The 20,898-nt window shown below is 38.7% G+C and overlaps 2 protein-coding genes across 17 annotated transcripts in view; both read right to left on the bottom strand.

Moving 5' to 3' along the window:
* Positions 1-2,630, bottom strand: part of LOC137102203 (DNA (cytosine-5)-methyltransferase 3A-like) — a 58,827-nt gene extending 56,197 nt beyond the window's left edge. For 5 of the 10 annotated variants that reach the window (XR_010911211.1, XM_067481444.1, XM_067481450.1 and 2 more), the window contains exon 1: positions 2,433-2,628. The gene's annotated coding sequence lies outside the window, so the exon portion shown is untranslated. Of the gene's footprint in view, positions 1-1,713; positions 2,397-2,432 lie in introns of those variants that run through there. The other 5 variants (XM_067481448.1, XM_067481452.1, XM_067481446.1 and 2 more) reach the window with 4 other exon arrangements.
* Positions 2,631-7,042: 4,412 nt separating this feature from the next.
* Positions 7,043-20,898, bottom strand: part of LOC137102056 (dystrobrevin beta-like) — a 33,029-nt gene continuing 19,173 nt past the window's right edge. For 3 of the 7 annotated variants that reach the window (XM_067481109.1, XM_067481112.1, XM_067481110.1), the window contains 11 exons: positions 19,970-20,047; positions 19,454-19,538; positions 19,127-19,206; positions 17,269-17,382; positions 14,257-14,353; positions 14,009-14,029; positions 13,691-13,844; positions 12,398-12,487; positions 12,116-12,163; positions 10,620-10,652; positions 7,043-10,265 (listed from right to left, as the gene is read on the bottom strand). In XM_067481109.1, the coding sequence (XP_067337210.1) occupies positions 10,645-10,652; positions 12,116-12,163; positions 12,398-12,487; positions 13,691-13,844; positions 14,009-14,029; positions 14,257-14,353; positions 17,269-17,382; positions 19,127-19,206; positions 19,454-19,538; positions 19,970-20,047 (775 nt within the window). In that variant the 3' untranslated portion in view covers positions 7,043-10,265; positions 10,620-10,644. Of the gene's footprint in view, positions 10,266-10,619; positions 10,653-12,115; positions 12,164-12,397; positions 12,488-13,690; positions 13,845-14,008; positions 14,165-14,256; positions 14,354-17,268; positions 17,383-19,126; positions 19,207-19,263; positions 19,300-19,453; positions 19,539-19,969; positions 20,048-20,898 lie in introns of those variants that run through there. The other 4 variants (XM_067481113.1, XM_067481114.1, XM_067481115.1 and 1 more) reach the window with 4 other exon arrangements.

Raw genomic sequence — 20,898 nt, 5'->3', positions numbered from 1 at the left:
TAAAGACAATAAGCAGCTGGCCAGGGTTACCAGCGGAAAGACAGGGGTGGAAACTCTGCAGAAATGGGTGTACAGTATCCACCCCACCACCCCTGGGGCTCACTGTTCAAGCTCCAGGCTCCAGGCCAACCAGCTCCTCCAAGTTCTGCGTATTTAGGTCACACACAGACACACCTCACACTCCTATAGCAAGTCTATACACACTGATTTAAATTGTTCCAGCCTTTATGTCAGCAGTGGTTTAAATTAGACCATAGTCAAAGGCCCAAGAAGAAGCCTGTACTGGTGGGAGGAGAAATGGTTGCGCAGAGAAAATGCTTCAGAGGTGTGTCAAGGTAGAGAGTCACACAATGGCACAGCAGGGAAGGAGGTATTTTTTCTTCACAATAAAAGCATGCAATTCTTACTTTTAAGCACACTACTATTTTTCCCTTATGCCTTTAACTTCATTACCTCACATTCACCATCTTCTCTGGCTGTCTTTTGTGTTGATGCAATATTTGAGTGTCCTCCTCCTCTGAACAATGTTATTTTTCGGACAAATCTGGGTGCTCTTACTTGAAAAGACTACATTTGTAGTCGTATAGGCCATTATATTATAACATGTGAAATAGGCACATAGCCTCAGACACATAACCTTATTTTTTAGACAAAACATCCAACATTTCAGAATTTTTAAATAATCATATTCATAGAAATACAGATAGAGGAAGACTTTTTGATACAATAAGGTCACCTGAGGTCAAATCCCGCTCAACACATAACTCCTGTCTCACTAAATTGTGACCAGACACAAACAGTTAAGCCTCTAAAATGTGAAATTGATGTCTGGTTTCTACTATAGTTTATTTAATCAGACAAGTTTTCTAGAAGTGTTGCCCAGCTTCTTTCAAAGCCGTCTTCACATTGCCAGGAATAGAAGGTTTTTATTTATTTGAAATATTAAATGTTGGACCAGAAAGTTGTTAAATGTAACTATACTGAGACTACAAGCTGTAAGATATTATCCATGTGTTAGTAATGTTTACTGTATGTATTAAAAATCAAATCACCTTAAGATGCAGCATACGAGACTTCGATGAGCTTAACCCTAGCTACAGCCTTTTATAAGTATCACTTTATATAATTTATAAGTATTTTGATAATATAAACTTCAATGAACTTTTGAATTAATCAATTGCAGCAATTGGAATAATTTTATAATTACTTGTTTCAATTTATCATACACTTACCACAAATGATCACGATACAAACCAAAAAACAAACGTCTTAAACTGCATCTTGACACATTTGTCCCACAACGTCATAAAGATCCCAAGATGGAGAGGACCCATTACAGCTGGAATATGCTGAAATATGCAGTTATTGAAACTATGTAAAGCAAACCAATCGTAAATCTGGGGCTTCAGGGACCCAAGTAAAGTGGGGTGCCTGGTCGTCTGCCTGCTATGTCAAGTTGGTAGTGAACTCCTGCTCTGGGGAGCTGTGATGGCAGCTTGCAGATTTATTGCTAATACAAATCAAAACTTACAACACCCCTGCAACATTCAGCTGTAGGACTGCAAACATTTAATTTTATTCATAGCGCACAAAGTAAAATAAATACACTGTGAAATAGCATATTTATTTATGAATTCATGGAGATATAAAAATATGTGATTACATTGCTTGAAATCATTTGATAAGGAAACAGTTTCTGCAAACCGTGTTTACCTTAGTGTAGGCCTACAACATTCGTCGACGAGGCTTTTATTTTTAAAGTGCACGTCGGAAGTGCTGTCGTCATTCCAGTCAGCTTAGCGGAGCCCAGCTTTATGACAATTAATATTGGGAGCGACCTCACGCGGCCTTTACCGGACAACCTCTCATAAACGGTGTATAATCCCGGCGGGGGTGTGTTTGGGGCGGGCAGCCGGTGACAGACACGTGTCTTAGTGTTTAGAGACGATAAGCTTTACTGGGTCAGGTAAAAAACACACACGGGGGCGCGTTTCAGACCGAATGCACCCGTTAACCCCAGCAGGCGCGCGCGTCCTCGCTCTCCGCGGTGCCGACGGTTCCGCGCGCTGATGTGTCTGTCTGCATCTGGTAGGTGAAGAAGACGGTGAGCTCCGGTTTAACGTTACCTATTGGTGCCGAGGGGAGCCCCGAGGGAGGGGGGTGTGCAGCCCACCGGACAACGTTTAACACACATTCCCAAAATAACGGCCGTACTGTGATTTTCCTCGCGCCGTTTTAAAGAACTCCCCAAGTTCACTCGCCCCGTGAACGGACCGCTCCGTCTTCACGCGCACATCATCTGCTAAAAGGGAAGCAACGGTCGAGCTCCGAAGCGCGCGAGCGATGACTTTAGGAGATGACTGTCGCTAAGTTAACGGCTGTAACGGGTGCCGGCGTGCGTCCGCGAGCCAAAATGTAATGTTTATATTTACCGTGTCGTCCGTCCCTCAGGCACCCGGACCCTGACGGTCGTCGCTCTCTCTCCTCTCGTTCACTCTCGGTCTCTCTCTCTCTCTCACCCTCTCTCTCTCACTCTCTCTCTCCCTCCTCGCGCTCTACCGGGTCTTCTCTCTCCGCTGCTGGCTCGCGCTCCCCCGCCTGCCCCTCTCTCACTCGCTCTCTTTCTCTCTCTCTCACACACACACACACACACACCAACCGGTCTGCTCGCGCTCTCACGAGCCGCAGAGGCTGCCGCACCGGAGACAAGGTTTCCGCGGGGTCCTAAAGTCTGCTACACAAACGCGCACGCACACGCGCGCGGACACAAGCAGGCACACTGAAGACAGGTGTAGAGGTAGGAAGACATGGACGGATTACACAAAGTCATAGAGCTCAATAAAAACAGACTCATGGACAAAAAACGGAACTGAGATCCACAAAACTACAACAAAGAGCAGCACAGCAACTACAAGAAGCCATGATAATATAGGCTAAAGTATGACAGTGAGACACAACAGTGGCCAGTGACAAAATGGCTACAAAGTGACAAATATGACGCACAAAGAGTCAAATATCCCCAAAGAAAGGGACAAAAAAGACATAAAATACTACTGAGTCTAACAACTACAAACAGACATAGGCATAAAATGACAAAAAAAATAAAGACACAAACATTAACCATAAGGTGACTATTAAGAGACAAGAATGTCTTTCAGAAGACAGACAACTCCAAAGGCAAAATGACTTTAGATAGGTTTCAAAACAACTACAAAGACAAATACTCATAGAGACTCAAGACATCTACAAAGTGTTAGACAATAATGCCAAAGAAACTAAATGACAATAAAGAGTCACAAAACAACTACAGACACTAAAAGTTTTTGGAATTATCAAAAAGAATGAAAACATTGCCACAAACTGACAGCAAGACAAAAGAGTGACCATACAGAGGCACAAAACAAAAATGTGATGATTTGAAAGCCCTAAAGAGACACAGGAATAACACTGAAAAGACATAAATGATCAAAAAGAGTCAAACATGAACACAAAGACACACAGAATGACTACAAGAAGAAACACACAAAATTACCATAATTATCATAAAAAGGTCACAAAACAATAACATACTTGACACATGATTAGAAAAGACAAAGAGACACCAGAATAACACTAAAGAGACACAGAAAGACTACAAAGACACAAAAAACAACCGTGGTCTTAAAACTTTTAAAGAGACAAAATGACAAGACAAATATAAATGGACACAAAATGACCAGGAGGAGACACAAACTGACACAGAAGACAATCTCAAAGAGGCAAAGAATAGGCATAAAAATGATTTTAAAATTCAATTAGTGGAAAACACAAGAATTAAGATCCCTTAATACCTGGGCCACAGACCCTCAGGGGGTCCAGAGTCCCCAGCTTTGCTGTGTGGTGCTGGTTATAAATGGGTAAAATTCTACGCGCCACTAAAAGTACATAAACAATATTACAAAGGCCCCTTAAAGTGAGCCCTGCGTTAAAACATTTACAGCCAATTCTCACAAAAGCAGAAACTAATTTCCAAAATAATCCAGGCACATTGTTTTGTTACAGGGGAGATTTCAAAAAAACCTTTTGATAGTTTCTACATGAACAAAAACGACCAGCTTGTGCATCAGAAGCAGCTGTTGTTTTAATCAATGTAAGATATAAGTAACATGTTCTTTTTAATGGTTAGTTTTAGAGCCATTATTATTGGATTATTACGGATTACATTTTAATTGTGTTTTTTTTATTGTTAGGCAGTCTGAGCCAGTCACCGAGAGACATTTTCACAACTACACTAGACCCTTAAAGCCCAAGGTTCACTGAAAGTTGTGATATAACTTTGTTAGGGTAGAAAAATAAGAAATACAACTGACAGGACTAACAGAACCTAAGTTTGTCATTATTTTATACAGAACCATATATGTGTCTTTACTTGTATTATTATAATTGTATGTACAAGAGAATATGCTGGCTGATGTATAGAAAAGTAAAGAAATTAGATATGTTTCATTAGAAAATCACCCAAAAAAAAAAAAAATGGCCGTGTGCTGCTAACAAACTGCAACGTGCCACAAAAGAGTTTCCCCATGTTTCCAAGAAATCACCATATGCCGCTAGGGACTTGCTATACAATTGTACAAAATCATTAAGTGCCGCAAAGAAATTGCAACATGTTGTTAAGGAATCACCAAAAGCTGCTAAGGTATCGTTACATGCAGTTAGGAATCAGGGAATACCACCAAAAATAAATAAACCACCATATCCCTCTAAGAAATCTGCACATGCCACCGGTCAGAAGTCGAATGCCATCAGCCACTTTTTAATCTTGGAGCTGCTATACACACGAGGCCTTGTAATCATCGTATCTGTCCTAGACATCGGTGGGAGGTGCAGGGGCCCGGCTGCTCATTTCTGACCCAAGTAAATAACTGGTCATGCTTGTAATAACTGGAAAGGGTCAAATTATGTTGCCATCATTTAACAAGCGGAAGCCAAATAGTAAGCAAGTCAGTAAAATGTATTTATAATGCAGCTTTCACAGAGAAGAGCTCACAAAGGGCTTCAAATGAAAACAACTCAAATCAAAATGGTTGGATCTGTTTCAGGGTTCGCGTTAAAATCTCAGCTAATAATTCACATTTGAACATTAACACATTGACTAAACCCACTTTACCAGTAAGTCTTTTGTACAAGAGCTAAAACTTTTTTTTTTTTTTTTTAATTTTTATGGACTGCATCTCATGACCACATTGGGTGCGGAGGGCTGTGAGTTAGCACTTTCACAAAACGTGACTGTAGAAAGATGTTGTAAGATGTTAAGTTTATACACCTCTACACACACAACCCACAAGCAAATGCAACACGTTCAACCACGTTCTTGTTTGGCAGGTTGGTTTCCCCTTGGAGTAACTTCTTTCTTCCCAGATTTATCAACAGGTGAAGCTGAACTCGGCTGCAACAAGTTGGTACCTGTTCTCCAAACTGCGTTGGACCTGCTATTCTAGAAAACATTTTGTTGTAGGAAGTAGCTGAGAGCAAGTGGGGAAATCATAGTCATTTACAAAATAATTAGTGCTTTGTTTTGGACATCACGGTGTCCAGAAGATGCACGAGAGGTAATTTTCTTTAACCCATATTTCAATGTTAAATAATAGTGTAATTTCCACTGATGATACGGTGTGATCCTCTATTCACAAGCAGACAAATTTTGGTGCAATTGCTAAAATCCCTTTCATCAGTGTTGACTTCCTGCACTGTCCAGCAGCAAAAATCTATGAGAATTAGGTCCCAAAGTCTGAGACCACACGGAAAACCTGAAAGTTTCATGTAAAGCTGGAAACAATGTGTGAAATTATGAGAAAATATTTAAGATTCTGCACAACTTCTAGGCCAGAAATTAAATGAAGGCAAATTTGTCGCACTGACGATGTGCAGAACTTATAATTTAAAATTGTATAACACACACCAAAAAAACCCCAACAACAATTAGTTACATTGTGTAAAATAATTCAAATTTTTCTCTAATTTTTCAAATTTTCTGTTTAGAAGTGATTCAGATAAACTTTTATTACATTCTGACTGGTTAATTTTTTACCAGTTTTCTCCAGGCGAGAAGGTTAAACTCAGTTTAACCTCTGAGAAAGAAAAGGTAACTAATCTTTACTACACAGGGTCATATATAGGGTGGGGTGTGTGAATGTAGAAGGTGGCGGGTGTGTGGTTATTTATGCAAGTCAGTGAGGTCAGGAACAACAGACGACCTCACTGAGCTTCATTCAGTCTAAAGTTGCCACCCCCACTTTCCACACTCGCACACAAACACACAAATACAACAATACACACACTGAGTCATGACCTCTAAAGGGAGCTCTTGGGAAACGTGAGAAGTGCTCATTCATACTAATGAGGACACTAAATCAGGGAGGAAGTTACAGTCTTAACATCGAGGAGAAAATTTGGTTTATCTTTAGTGTACGTCCATGCTGGGGGAGTTTATTTATGGAAAGTGGGTTATGACCACAAGCACTGCATGGAAGATTCCAAAAGAATAAAAAAAAAATGTCCCGCCCTGAATTATTAGGGTCATTTTGATAAAAATAGGCTATTTTTATGTAATTGTGCTTTTAAATCCTCGCATTTCTAAAACAGTTCATGTTTGTATTTCAGTGGGTTAGTAGAATAAAATGAGAGGGATATTTAAGTATCTTTTAACTATTACTCAGTGTTTCATGTAACTGGTTTGTACCTACCGATCATACAAGGTAAAGTCACATTTCAGTGTTGACTAATGTTGCCAATCAGTGCAGAGCAACCTTATAATTAATTAAGATGTTCAGCAGTTTAAAGAAGGACTTCGTAAGTTTTAAAAAAAGGGAAACTATCCCCTTTTGTATTTTGTACAGAAATTCAAAACCTGCAAAGTTACTATAGAGTAGGATTCAGAAGTTTTTCTGGAGGCTGCTGTGGCCATGTCCTCAAATTGGCGTCAAAGTCTTCTGTTTTGTCAATTTGCATGTGTTTTCTCAAGCCACACTGCAGTCTGCCCTCTCAACATGTACAGGAACAAAAGTCACACATAACCTAACAAAGGTGTTTTTAGTTTTGAGGCCCATCACAATCACAATTAAAAGCAGGGCATCGCTTATTTTTAGCCTCCCACTTCACATAATAACTAGCAATTACAGCTTTAATAAAAGGTTTATAACACACCAGTATGTAGCTATAGGCAGATAACTGTTAATATGTAACTCCACATGTGGGCATCCCTACAGTAAGTGGATGATCCTTTATGTTTTCATCATCACGCTGTAATTATGTAGTCAAAATGATTTTACTGAATTTTAAAACTCATTGTCAATGACTATAACCGAAATAATAGATTTACATTAAATTAGGCCCCATCTAATCTCATAGGCCATTTGTATAGCTACACTCAAAAATAGCTACATTTCAGGATTACAGTAGTGTGGTTTCCAGCTAGTGCCACATATTTGTCACATTAGAAATGTGTGTTTTGCCAAACTGTACTGAAACAGAGAATCGTTACACGAGCGTGAACAAGCCAGAAGGGAGATCATGAGATTGAGGACAATGAGGTCATGGACGAGGTGGGACAAACAAATAAAGCCATTGAAAAACTTGTTCAGTTGCTTGTTTTTATGTTTCTGAGTAGCCTTTTGTGTGCTGGTGAACTTGACTAACAGAGGCCGCAGACACACCGGAGTTTGACGTTAAATATGATTTATTTCAGGTAATCCACACGTGTCACTCACACCATCTGCTCCAGCAAGTTCAGAGCTGAACGTGTTTATAAATTCACGTTAGGACGCGTCTGTCCTGTCGGTCTTTATTTCCCTCGTTCTCCCTTTCACACACATTTGCACTGAAACACGAGCTCATTCATTTATTAAAATCACTCATACAGGCTGTCAATCGTACTGCACATTGAAAATGTAATAATCGTATTTGCAGGCAGGTAGGGAGTCAAACAGAGAGGAGTTAGAACAAATGTATCCAGATCACATACCTACAACAACTCAAAAAGATGAACAAATACAGTTGATAAAAACACCTGACAGCATCTAAAGCGAAAAAACAACCTACAAAAAGCTCAATATGTCACTTTGTATCATGTTTGATTTGCATTAAGGGTTTTGGGAGGCTGGATAAAGAAGCAATGTGTAAGAAGTTCATTTTGGGCAGATAATGTTAAAAAAGTCAAAGTACAAGATTTCACATAGATGATGTTTGCTGAGGGGCACTTGGAGAACTACTCAATCTGCCGTTCAAAGAAATGAAAATAAATAAAATCTGGAGGTTTAAGAAAAAGTGAATGGTACAAAACAACAGAAAGCACAACGCCAGTGAAGCTTAACTTAACGAAACATCTCATAACAGAGTTTAAAATTCAGTTTTACTCCGAAAACTGAAATTAATTCACTTTCAGATTCTGAATGAATATTTGCTCACATGAAGTTTTGTTCAAATGGAAACGATTAAGGGATTTCACAGATTTAAACCAAGTCTCCTGACTATTATAGAATTTAGACTCCTAATTACTTATAAATTATTACTCTGTATTACCAAATTGATTGTAAAAATATTTACATGTGACCACGCTGACATAAAAGTGTAATATAATTTCTTGGAGGCTCCTGTGTAGTTGTCATCCTGGTTTGCCTACATGATCAAACACACATTTTCAACATTTGTTACAATCTAATTCTTGTAAAACAGTTCCAGTGAATAGTAGTGCAGAGGTGTATTGGTGTGACAACCACAAATGAAATATTTATATTAAGTAAAAACTACACCGTTTGCTTACACATGAGCATTGCTTACTAAACTTTAAAGCTCTTTAAAATTGAGGATTTGTGCATCACAAGTTGCTGCCTTACCTGAAACTGAGAAGTGTGACATTTGTTTCGATTTAGGATTGACTATGGTTTGAACTGTACCTCAGTGTATGTTGTTTTAAACAAATTAATGTAATGAAGGAGTTTGTTTTGTTTTGTTTTTTACCTCTTTACCTGTCTTATTTTTTTAAGATTGTTCTTTACTTTTGCCCTAGTTTCTTTTTTTAAAAATTGTATTTGACATTGCATTGACATCTTAATAAAGTTAACTTACTTTTGGCTTGTTAAGAAATAACTGTTTGCATGGGTAGAATATATGCATTCTATCATAATGTAATTAATAATTATTTTTACTTTTGTAAACGTTAAAGTATCTAAAAGTTTAAATTAAAAAAAGAAAAATATATCCTTATATACAGTAGATCTACTACTACTTCTTGTGACCCCCTGGTTGGAAGACACTGAACTGAACCTTTAAAAGGGAAAATTCCTTTTCATTAAAACTGGATAAAAAGTTTAAGAAACTTCATCTTTGGTGAACTTGCTACTCTTTTACTAAACTGATACTGTTGAAGAAAGTTGTTCAGTATTCACTTATCTTGCCCCCCCCCACACACACATACACACACACACACACACACAAAGAGCAAACGGATAGCTCCTCTTTGACTCTAGCCCCACTTCAGTACCAGGAATCTGTAGAAAGGCTTCAACAACCTGAGCTGCTATCATACCAGCATCCATCTCATCCAGGTTTCAGTGACCTGGACCAGGAGCAAAATTTTAACTTTGCACTTTGCATACGCTCATCCAGATTTCAGGGGGCTGGGCTGAGTCTCACGCAGCAGGAAATGTCCCATTAAAGCTTATCTTTTCAGCAGGGCCTGACCACACTCATGCACACACAAACACGCAAACTGAACGAATAAATGGCAAAAATCACATCAAAGCAATAAATACTAAGCACACAGTGCCAAAAGGTAAAACATTATACAACTAACTTCTTCTGTCTTTTTGACTTTCTTCAGTTTTTCTTTCATTTTATCTCTCAAATACGCCAACAGACAGCATCTTCATCCTGATCCTTTCCGTGTACTCCTATCCTTCATTCATTTCCTGAACACACGGTGTCCCTCTCACTTACTCGACCCTCTCGCACTTTTAAAACGCAGAGCACACGCACATGCTACAGTACAAATCAGTAGGTTTCAGTTTCCACGTTTAGCTATGCATGAAAGTAAAACCCCAGTGACAAGACACACACAGAATCACAGCTATACAGTATATAGTAGGGCCCACAGGAGGGCTTTTGGTGTCCAGCATCACGATTGGTTGATTGGCAGTGGACCTCTAGTCCCCACTAGTTAACGATGAGTATAACGAAAATACATTTTAGGGTCAGTCTTCTTTGGCCATGGTGAAATGTCATGCTGCCTGCAGAGAGAGTAACAGATCAGACACATAATTGTTGAAACAATAATTATTCGTCTTACAGGATTAAAGAACTAGTTCATCAAAGTACTCTTGAATTTCTCCACGTTTTACAATGTTGAAAATTTATTTTAACCTAAAACGTGAAAAAATACTTTAAAAAACAAATTGTAAAAAAGCTAATAAAGTCAAATCTCTTATTCACAAAACTGTTCAGGCCCTTCGCTCTAACACTCCAAGTTATGCATGTTTTTTGAACTAAGCTAATGTAACTCAAGTTTTTTTTTTTTTTTTAAACAAGATTATTATTTATTATTATCATTTTGATAAAGTTGGGAATTGCAGGAAATAACTTACTGTTTTTGTTTGTCCTGCAATCATTTTAACCTGCTAAAGAGAGAAAGAACACTTTGTTAGCAGTTAGCAGGAGACAGTGCAGTCTGAAGCTACTGTAAAACAAGTGCTAAAGGTTTCTGCCAGATACTGTAATAAGAACCAGAACGTTCAGGGGGTCAGTAGGTAAGTACTGCAGGTTAGTAATCTAATGAGTATTTAGTCTGAGCACAGGGGAGAAGAACAAGAAGCAGTTTCACCACTTCGTCTCAGCAGGGAGTCCTCCCGTAAAGAGGAGGGGCTCCACAAAGCATGGCTAATCAAATGGCATGTTAATGAAACGTGCTACAGTAAAGATGAGAGCACCCGGATAATAAGTGGAGTCGTGCGGCGAGCGTGCAACTGGCTGCACAGTAAGAGAAGGCACGCAGGAAAAGTTTTACATTTAACATCTTAGCAAAAAGCACAAAATGTTGGCCAGAGCAATAAATAAATAAATAAATAAAGGAATGAATGAATGAATGAATGAATGAATGAATGAAAAACAATCCAGCTGATGGGAGGATATGTTGAAACAACTATATTGTTTTTAATCTCTTTAATGTTTCTGTGGCTTTAGTGTCAATCAGTAATCAGTATTTGCTATCGGGTGGCAGTGGCTCAGTTGGTAGAGTGGCTGCCTACCAACCGTAGGGTCAGGGGTCGGGGGAGAAGCCGAAAGGACAAAAAAATAAATTAATTATAAATAAATAAAAAACCTTCAACCTGCTATATTGGACAGTGTTGAAACCACCATGAATGTGTTAAATTTGGCTTCATGGTATTTTTTGTTGATTTTGATAACACTTAACAACAAATCAATTATATGAAACGATCATATGTGGTAATGAAAATAACTGCTGGTTGTAGCATTACAATAGGTTTTCTTAGTGGTAATTAGTTGACATACACAATAAACTGAAGCGTTTTTATGAAACCAGATACAAACTAATGAGCTCAAAATTGAAAAGAAATGTGAATTTGTTTCAGAGCCCTGTCTGCCTGATTACTTATACTTATTTGAAGTGAATATGGTAAATGGAAGCAACTAAGTTGGGATTCAGTGTCTTGCTCAAGGACACTTCCGACATGTGACCGGAGGAGCTGGGGATTGAATCAACAACTGAAGGATTGGTGGACAACCGCTCTACCATCCTGCGCCACAGTCGCAGGCCAACAGGTCTTATAAACTTTTATTTGAAAAACAGTAAAACCTCCTAAAAGGAATTGTGGCATATTTTTTTTTGTACTTTGAAAGTAAACACAAATACGTCAATGTATTTTTACCCTTTACTGTTGGTTTTGGATGATCAAGGTAAAATTAGCATCTGGCTAAAGACCTGCTATTTCAACATCAGGAAACCAATGTTTGTTAAGCTTTATAAGGATCACTAATGTGAAGCCATTTCTACTAAAGGCAGAAGGTAGAGTCAGAGAAGAAAGAAATGAAGTTTAGTGAATAGTCAAACACATTACTGTACCTTTGTCCTTCCCATTCAACAATCTCTCCTCTTCCTCCCGATCTTCATCTAATCAGCAAGGAAAGTAAAAGTCAGTATGTCCATATATGTCAGACCAACATTTCATTACATTTTACAACAAGCATTAATTGGTTTTAAATATTAAACATTAAGAGTTAAAACATTACGGTACTTCTAGACCAGTTTCACATTCAAAACTGACTCATAGCAACAGAGAGCAAGATGGTTCCCTCCCTATGTATATGGCATTTGTAAGCTACAAAGCTGAACATTTGAATGTACCAGAGTGGAGCTCTTTGACCAGCGATGACACAGTGTTGGTGATGGAGTCGGCTGCTACCAGGAGATCGTTCCTTAGGTTCCTTCTTGGCCCTTAAGTTGAGAGAAAAGGATGACTTGTCCAATAAAATCCCTACTTTAGGCAGCTGTTATAAAATCTTTTATGAGTGTAGCAAGAAGTTTAAACAGGTCTGCTTTTCAGAAATTGTCACAAATTTTTTTTTTTAAACTTGCTACCTGTGGGACAACCACATACATTTAGCTACTGTTCAAGTCTGTGGCCACATGAAAGGGCAACAGTTACCAATAATGAATTGTAAAACATCTGCTGGTTACTTGTTATAATTTTTGCACCTGAAATTATAGTAGTGGTGTGTGTTTTTTTACAAACATTTCCACCTTCATTTTATCAGTCCACAGCACATTTTCCCAGTAGTGTTGGGGAGTGTCGAGTTGGTCGTTGGCAAGTGTGCTGCAATATTGTTTAAAATGTAATGGCTTCCTCTATGAAATCCTGCCATGGAAACCATGCCTTGTTTTATGTTTAGCATATGGTTGACTCATGAACAGAGATGTTAACCAACTCAAATAAATCCTCAAATGTTTAACTTTGTCACTCTAGGGTCCTTTTGTATCATACTGAACATTCTACATTGTGCTGTTGAAGTGACCTCAGTATGATGCCAATTTCTATGAAGAGAAGCCACGGTACCAGAATGTCTTCTTTTACAGAAAATATGACTGGGAACTGATAAATATCTAAAGGCTTTTATAGAAGATCATGACTGCTTGTGTTTGAGCAGATTGTAAATATTGTGTTTGCTCATATTGGTGGAATGGTAAAGATCAGATCACATTTTATCACCAGCAAACAACTCACTTACGGTTTCCTGTCACTATATGTAGGCAGTGTTTATAGATAGGGATTAACTGATTACCACTTTTGTCAATGCTCTCATGCAGTAGCATTAATAGGGTATTCACATACCTGGGTGTTTTGCGTTTCTTTTTTGGGGGTAAAATGTCTCATAATAAAGTAAAATCAGTAATATTACTTTTTGAGTGAGACATATTGAATTTACTGTGCATTTCCTTAAAAAAAAAAACAACTAAACCATAAAATTCAACCCCATTTAACACCAAGTTTTCAGAAGTAAAAATTTAGAGCGGCCTTCAAACAGGCATCAGATGTCTGTCTAATAAGTCATGGTTAAGGCATGAATATATCTATATATGCATCTATATATGGAATAATAGATATTTAATTATGGATATTTTTGTATTTGTTAGTGTTACCCTGAGCAAAAGCCTCTTGCACATCACCACCAACCCCAGCAAGGGAGTCTTGGGGAGGGTGCATGTGAGCCTGGGGAGATGCTGCACCCACAGAGCGGATAGTTGATGGGCTTGGCCGAGAAGGAGATCCATGAGAAGAGCCGGCCGCCTGTGCCTATGACAGATTTAGGAAGGTTGTTACAACTCATATGCATAATAACACCAAGGAAAGTTTGATTTGTTAAATCAAATTTGTTAAAATAAAGCAATGTCCTGATTGTTTAAAAAGTTATTTTGACACAGAGCACTATGAGTCAATAATACAGGGGTTAAACTTACTGCCTGTCGCTGTTCCTCATCCTAAACAGCCACAACAGTTGGAAACAAACCAGGAAGAAAAGTGTGGAAAGAAGAGGTCAGATACAGTCGGAGCTAGAGAAGGGTGACATTGCTAAAGAGGAAATAGCAGTGAGGAAAAAGTGAGGCTTGTTCCTGCTGGAAGAGAAAAGGGGAGGTGTAGGAAAAAAGGGAAACTTTTCCCTCTAGTGTGACAATACACCATGTGGAAACAATAGTTTGTGTGTCACCTTGAGCAGCTTCATCAGCCCCTCGAGCTGCACCATCAGTTCCCTCCTGCTCTCTTGCAGAGATGACATCCTCTGCTCTAGCTCATCTTTCCTCTGTCTACAACACAGACACACACACACACACCCTCCATTACTGTCACATCACAGAGTGTAAGAAGGCAGGGAGAAAATAATCTGAGTGCTAAGACTCACTGAGGGTAGAAACTGTGACGAGACAAAAACAGCATACAGTCAAAAACTACATTACATTGCATACATTATACAGTTAATACACAATAATTCACTCTTAGCCACATAATGCAGTATGCATCTCTGTCTCAGTCTTCAGTTCAGGCTATTCTAGTTTGTACCAAGTCTTAAGTGCTTAATCAGTGGATGAAACAAAAAGCTGGGAACCTGCCAAAATTCCTCTCTCTCCCTGCTACACGCATGCTGACAGATGTCAAGTTGCCTAGTTAGCTAAATAAGAGACTGATGTTACTCAAGTAGGTGTTTGAGCACAGAACCATCATCAAGAAGCAGCAGCTTAGGCGGGAGCATAACATAAATTAGATATAATAACTGATTACTGCGGTACAAGGGACCATTAGGTCAGACTGGATGGTTGAAAAATGGGAAGATAAGAATTTAAATAAAAAACATTAACTGGGGCAACGTAATACTTTGGTAGCTTAGTAATGTAATTTAGACCCATGTATATTCATCCACAATACATTAAATATCACTACAGTGCTCATACCAGTGAGATTAGTAACAAATCTGTGAAGTTCAAGAAAGAAAAAAAAAATAAGATTTTCGAGTCAGCACATGATATCAGATATACTGACTCACCATGAACCAGTTTAGCAAATATATTGTGGTGTTGACAGTCTTTCTGTTTTTCTAAACAATATGTGGTCTGGATGGCACATTAAAGTAGCAGCAGAACTCTTCTCATTCCTGCCTGGCTTCCCTTCACATGGTAGGATATAAATCAGTAAACAAACTAAAACAAAGCCAGTCTGAGTCATCAAATGAATTCAGAGTTGAGTCATTTTGATCTAAGTAAAGCTTCTATAGAGAAATTCTATAGTTCTACTTTATCAGCATTCTTCTTCTTCTACTTCCTCTTATTTGATCAAAATGGCTGCACTTGAATTGAGTCAAAGACGCTTAAAGCATGTGGAATAGAAGAAAGTGAGCTGTGATTACAAGCCTGCGAGATGTCACACCACTGGAAAAAGTCTTACTAAGATGTAAAAGAAGGAGGGGAGCATTTGTCAATCAGGGTAAAAACTAGTGTCACCATCAAAGGCTGAATCCAAATGTCTGGACTTAATCACACTTGCAGACTTGAGGACAATGTGGTTGCGTTCCTGTAAAGTCCACAAGCGCTGAGGGCTGTCCAAACACTCATCAAATCCCTCATGGGGACTCAAGCGGACGTTCTGCAGACTTCCACACAGTCCGTATAGAGACTTCACCAACCTTCCCTAATTATTTTTAGTCCATAAGGGATACGAATGTAGTAAGTAAAATAAATAAAATCCTGTTCCAATAGCTGCAATAACATAAGTCTGGAAACACCTTAGAAAGTCCATCTAACCTACCTGTGTTTGAACTCTTTGAATAAATTAGAGCACCCACAGAAAACCCACACAGGCATGGAGGCCGCATGGATACTCCTTAATAAGTACATTTTTATACATTTATTGATGAACTTTTCATAATTCCCAAAAAGGATATGGATTGACTGAATAAATTGCAATTGATTACAATATAGAAATTTACATTGCAAAAGGTTGTTTTTCGTGTGGGGATCCTAGTGTGTGCTTTACATTAAGGTCACACCACGTATTGTCTGTTGCATCTTGCAACAGGGACACTGCCAAGTCTATATCGTCTGTATGTCATCAGGAAGTGCCTCTGTGCAAGGTGTTCAGGGCAATCCAGCTTTACAATATCTCAAAATTGTGGCCAGCAAAAATGCTGAGTGGCCAATATCTTTGAAAACCTACTAGGCACAGTGGCTAGTGAATAAAAAAAAGTTGTCAAGCCCTATTTGCACAACTTAAAGCCATTGGGAGGTAAATTGTAAAACTTGTGCACACCAAGGGGTTGTACAGCATGGAAAGAGAGGGTGTCATTGTCTGGGTTAAAAAGGTCTGCTGTATGTTGTTTCACTTCCTCCGGCTCTAAAATTAGCACATAAACTCAAAGTTGATGCAGCCACTTCATCTGTTGCAGTTCTTCCTCTGCTCTCTGGCTTAACTGATAGGAGAAACTTGTCAGCTTAATTTACAATGAGCTAAGGATTAGATAAGTTTTAAAAAACAAAACAACATAAGAAAGTGCTGAGACAAATATATAAATGCTATAGAACACAAGTCAACCAACTGCAAGTAGACATTAGCCAAATGGTAATATTTGTAATGTTTGTGATATCCTCAGCTCACAAGCTAAACTCTGTGAATAGTGTTTTAACCTAAACGCAGAGCAGTGACTTTTTTAAATAATAAGAAGGTGGCAACTGTTGCCTCAAAATGATTTGAATATATAAAAGATTAAAATGCAGAATAAAAATGAGACTAAAATTTGACTTTAAATGTAAAGTATTTCCAAAATAGTTGTTGGTCTATATTAAGATCATACAAACGGCATCACTTCCATCTACCCCCACCCCCTGGACTTTTTTTCTCTTACGGAAAAACCATAAACATGTTGGACGTGAGTTTTACATTAGTTTATCACAAAGTCCGCCATCTGTCACTGCCATCTGCCATAAAGCACTCTCCCTCTGTGCTGCAAAGCAACGCAGCAGATTTCCCGCCAAACCTCACACCGAGGTAAACAATGGAGAGAATTCGGTGCGAGGAGTGACAAACTTTGATGGTTTTCAAAATTAGATTCTGTAATAATTTCTGAGGGTATGACTCTCACTGGTTACCGGTGAAAGAATGATTGACATAATCACGTGCACATGTACATCAAGTTTCAGTGTAAATCCTGCTTCCTGGTGGAGCCTGTGTTTACCTGAGTAGGCGAAGCTCGGCCAGCAGAGTCGGGTTGGTGCTGCCCTTCTCCGGGCTGGGCTGGCATGCTGCGTCATGCTCTGCGCGGAGATGTTTGATCTCTGCCAAGATCTCTCTGGGATATGAAAACACATAGTGGTCAGCTAAGGCCAGGCATTACATGACTGAACAGACTGAGAAAAACAGGATAATCTTTTACAGAATTCTTAGAGGAACAAACAAGTTAAACAGATTATTGAAATCAGCGGCATTTACAGGACTACACACAAAATGTATATATGCTTACATGATATAAAGAACCAAAATAGGCTAAAGGACTGACTGGAGGATTAAAGGGAGAAGCTAATTGCAGAAATCTCACTATGTATTTATGTTATATATGTATATATATATATATATATATATATATATTTTTTTTTCCCCACTATATCTCACTATATATATTATTTCACTTTACAAAAAACAATAGCTTGTGTAGAGTTTTCTTTTTTCCATTTAAGCAAAAAATTGATTCACGTTCCTTAAAATTCTACAAAGAATACCCCATAATGACAATGTAAAAGAAGTTTGTTTAAAATCACATCTACAGAAGTATTCACAGCCTTTGCCATGACCCTCAAAATTGAGCTCTGGTGCATCGTGTTTCCACTCATTGTCCTTGAGATGCTTCTACATCTCTATTGGACTCCATCTGTGGAAAATTCAGTTGATTGGACAGGATTCTGAAAAGCATGCACCTGTCTATATAAGGTCCCACAGTTAACAGTGCATGTCAGAGCACAAACCAAACCATGATGTCCAAGGAATTGTCTGTAGACCTCTGAGAAAGGATTGTATCAAGGCACAGATCTGGGGAAAGGTACAGAAAAATTTGTGTAGCATGGAAGGTCCCAATGAGCACAGTGGCCTCCATCATCCATAAATAGAAGAAATTTGGAAACACCAGGACTCTTCCTAGACTGGACCGGCCAGCCAAACTGAGCGAGAGAGAAGGGCTTAAGTAGTCAGGGAGGTGACCAAGAACCCAATGGTCACTCTGAATTTCCCTGGTCTGATGAAACAAAAGAGTAAACTCTTTGGCCTGAATGCCAAGCGTCATGTCTAGAGGAAACCAGGCACTGCTCACAACCTGGCCAATACCATCCCCACAGTAAACCATGGTGGTGGCAGGATCACGCTGTGGAGATGTTTTTCAAAAGCAGGATTTGGGAGACTATTCAGGATGGGGGTAAAGATGAAAGCAGCAATGAACATCAGCAATGAGACATCCTTGATGACAACCTGTTCCAGTGCAGTCTGGACCTCAGACGGAGGTGACTGTTCATCTTTTAACAGGACAATGACCCTAAGCACACAGCCAAGATAACAAAGGAGTGGCTACGGGACAACTCCGATTGTTCTTGAGTGGCCCAGCGAGAGCCCAGACTTGAACCCGATTGAACATCTCTGTAGAAATCTTAAAATGGCTGCGCACCAAATTCATTTTGCACCAAACCTGAAGGAGCTTGAGAGGTACTGCAAAGAAGAATGGGAGAAATTGCCCAAGAATAGGTGTGTCAAGCTTGTAGCATTATACTCAAATAGACTTGAGTCTGTAATTGGTGCAAAAGGTGCTTAAACAGAGGATTAAGCAAAGGGGGTGAATACTTAATACATCTGATTTTTTCCCCTTTTTTTTTCTTTTTAATACATTTGCAAAGGTTTCAAACTTCTTTTACGTTGTCATCACGTTGGATATAATATAAGAAAATGTGGAAAAAGTGTGAATACTATCTGGATGCACAATCAGAAAAACATCTACAAAGTGGAAAAGTTTCAGTAAATCTAAAGTTAAGAATGTTCTACTTTCACATTTCTACCTGTTTTTGCTTTCCAGCTGAGCTATAAGTTCCCTCTTCTGTTTGTTCACATCAAAGTTGATGCTGCGCTGAGGTATCACCTGAAAACACACACACACACAGACACACACAGACACACACACACGCACCTTGGTTAGTGGTGGCCATTGCTTTTAGTTTTTTTGGTTGGTTATCTATGATGTAAGAACCAAAAGAAGTTGTCAATGTAAAATAATAGGAGAAACAGTATTACGTTTAAGAGATCTGCTGGCACGGTTAAATATATAATTGTGTTGAAAAACTATTTTCAGTTTGTGTGAGGGAGAAAACAAGGTGTCTTAGACTCACTCCTGCTCCTTCTGTCTCTGCCAGTCGGGACGTGTAGCGGGCAATCAGTTTGTGCTCCTCATCTTGCCTGCTAGGACTGTCGACACTACGGACACATGGGAGCAGGAAAATTAGCAACCTACTGACAAAACACGCCAATGCTCATTTTAATAGCCAAAACTTTCTTTAGGACGGGCTAAATGTTAATGGGCAACTATATCCAGGACATTCTGGTTTCTGACCAAAAAACAAGCCTAAAAAAAAGCCGAAACCCACATAAAAAGCCACAGCTAGAAACTGTAGCATTAACAAAAAACAGAACAAATGTAAAAAACGTAAAGCAACAACACTTCAGATTTTGAGATTTTAGTTTTTACCTCATCTTTATTTGCTCTCATCAATATGAAGGTAATAAACCCGGAGAGATTAAATTTGGACTGTGACTCAGTTAAAGTCTAACTGTGCTGCTCTCCTCTCGACACATTCCCTCAGACCCTGAAAAAGCCACCCCCTGCTGCGCCCCTGCATCTCTCTCACCGTGGGCTGCTCTGGAGGCGATTCACATATGCAGCAATCAGAGCATGTTCCTCATTCATACGCTGAGCTGCCGCCAAACTGGAGCACAGAGAAACAAAAAGAACATAAATGTCAGTATGAGAGACACAGATGACGCTACATCATATATTCTAATTTACTATGCGTCAAATATAACCTGATATGTTTCCAACGATACAATGTCATTCGTTTTGCCTCAACACAGCACATTGTATTGCTGGTTGTTTGCAATCAGGAAAAAAAAATGTCCTTTTGGTTTATTAATCACACACAGATAAGATGTTTATACATTCTAAAATATTGTATATGTAAAGACATTATGAACGCATGGCTGGACTGATTGTCATACTGGCCAAAGATATGTGTGATAAGGCAACAAGTTATTAAGCACTAAGTGATGCGAAGAAAGGCTTCTTATGTCTTAATCAACCACGTGGTTGTGGAAAAGAAGTAACTCTATATTAGAAGGGTCAAATTACTGGACTGTATTAAGCAAAGAAAACCAAGGAGATTGCTGAAACATCTACATTTGGGCTAAAGACTGTCCAAGACATCATTACAACCTAAAGTGGTGGACAGTGGTACACCATCTTTCTTTTAACCGAGCAGCATACTGTAAATTAGAATGGCCCTGAATTGTTTACCTAGTACACAGTAAAGGTATTTATATTGCCCTAGCTGTATATAACAATGATTCTTAATAAATATAAACACAACCTAAGCCTTGAACATGGTGCAGAAAATGGATGAATGGGACATTATTACTTTACTGTAAATAAAGTAACTGGTATGAAACAACAGTAAAGTTCTTTCTTTTTAATTAAACATATTGACAAAGAAAATTATAGCAAAACTTTGTTCTATGAAAGACTGGATAAAAAACAACACAAACAAAAAAAAGACTTTAGACT

Source organism: Channa argus, chromosome 17, assembly GCF_033026475.1.
Source record: "Channa argus isolate prfri chromosome 17, Channa argus male v1.0, whole genome shotgun sequence".
Classification (NCBI taxonomy): domain Eukaryota; kingdom Metazoa; phylum Chordata; class Actinopteri; order Anabantiformes; family Channidae; genus Channa; species Channa argus.
Note: the sequence above shows the minus strand (reverse complement) of the source record. Positions and strands in the feature narration are given on the sequence as shown.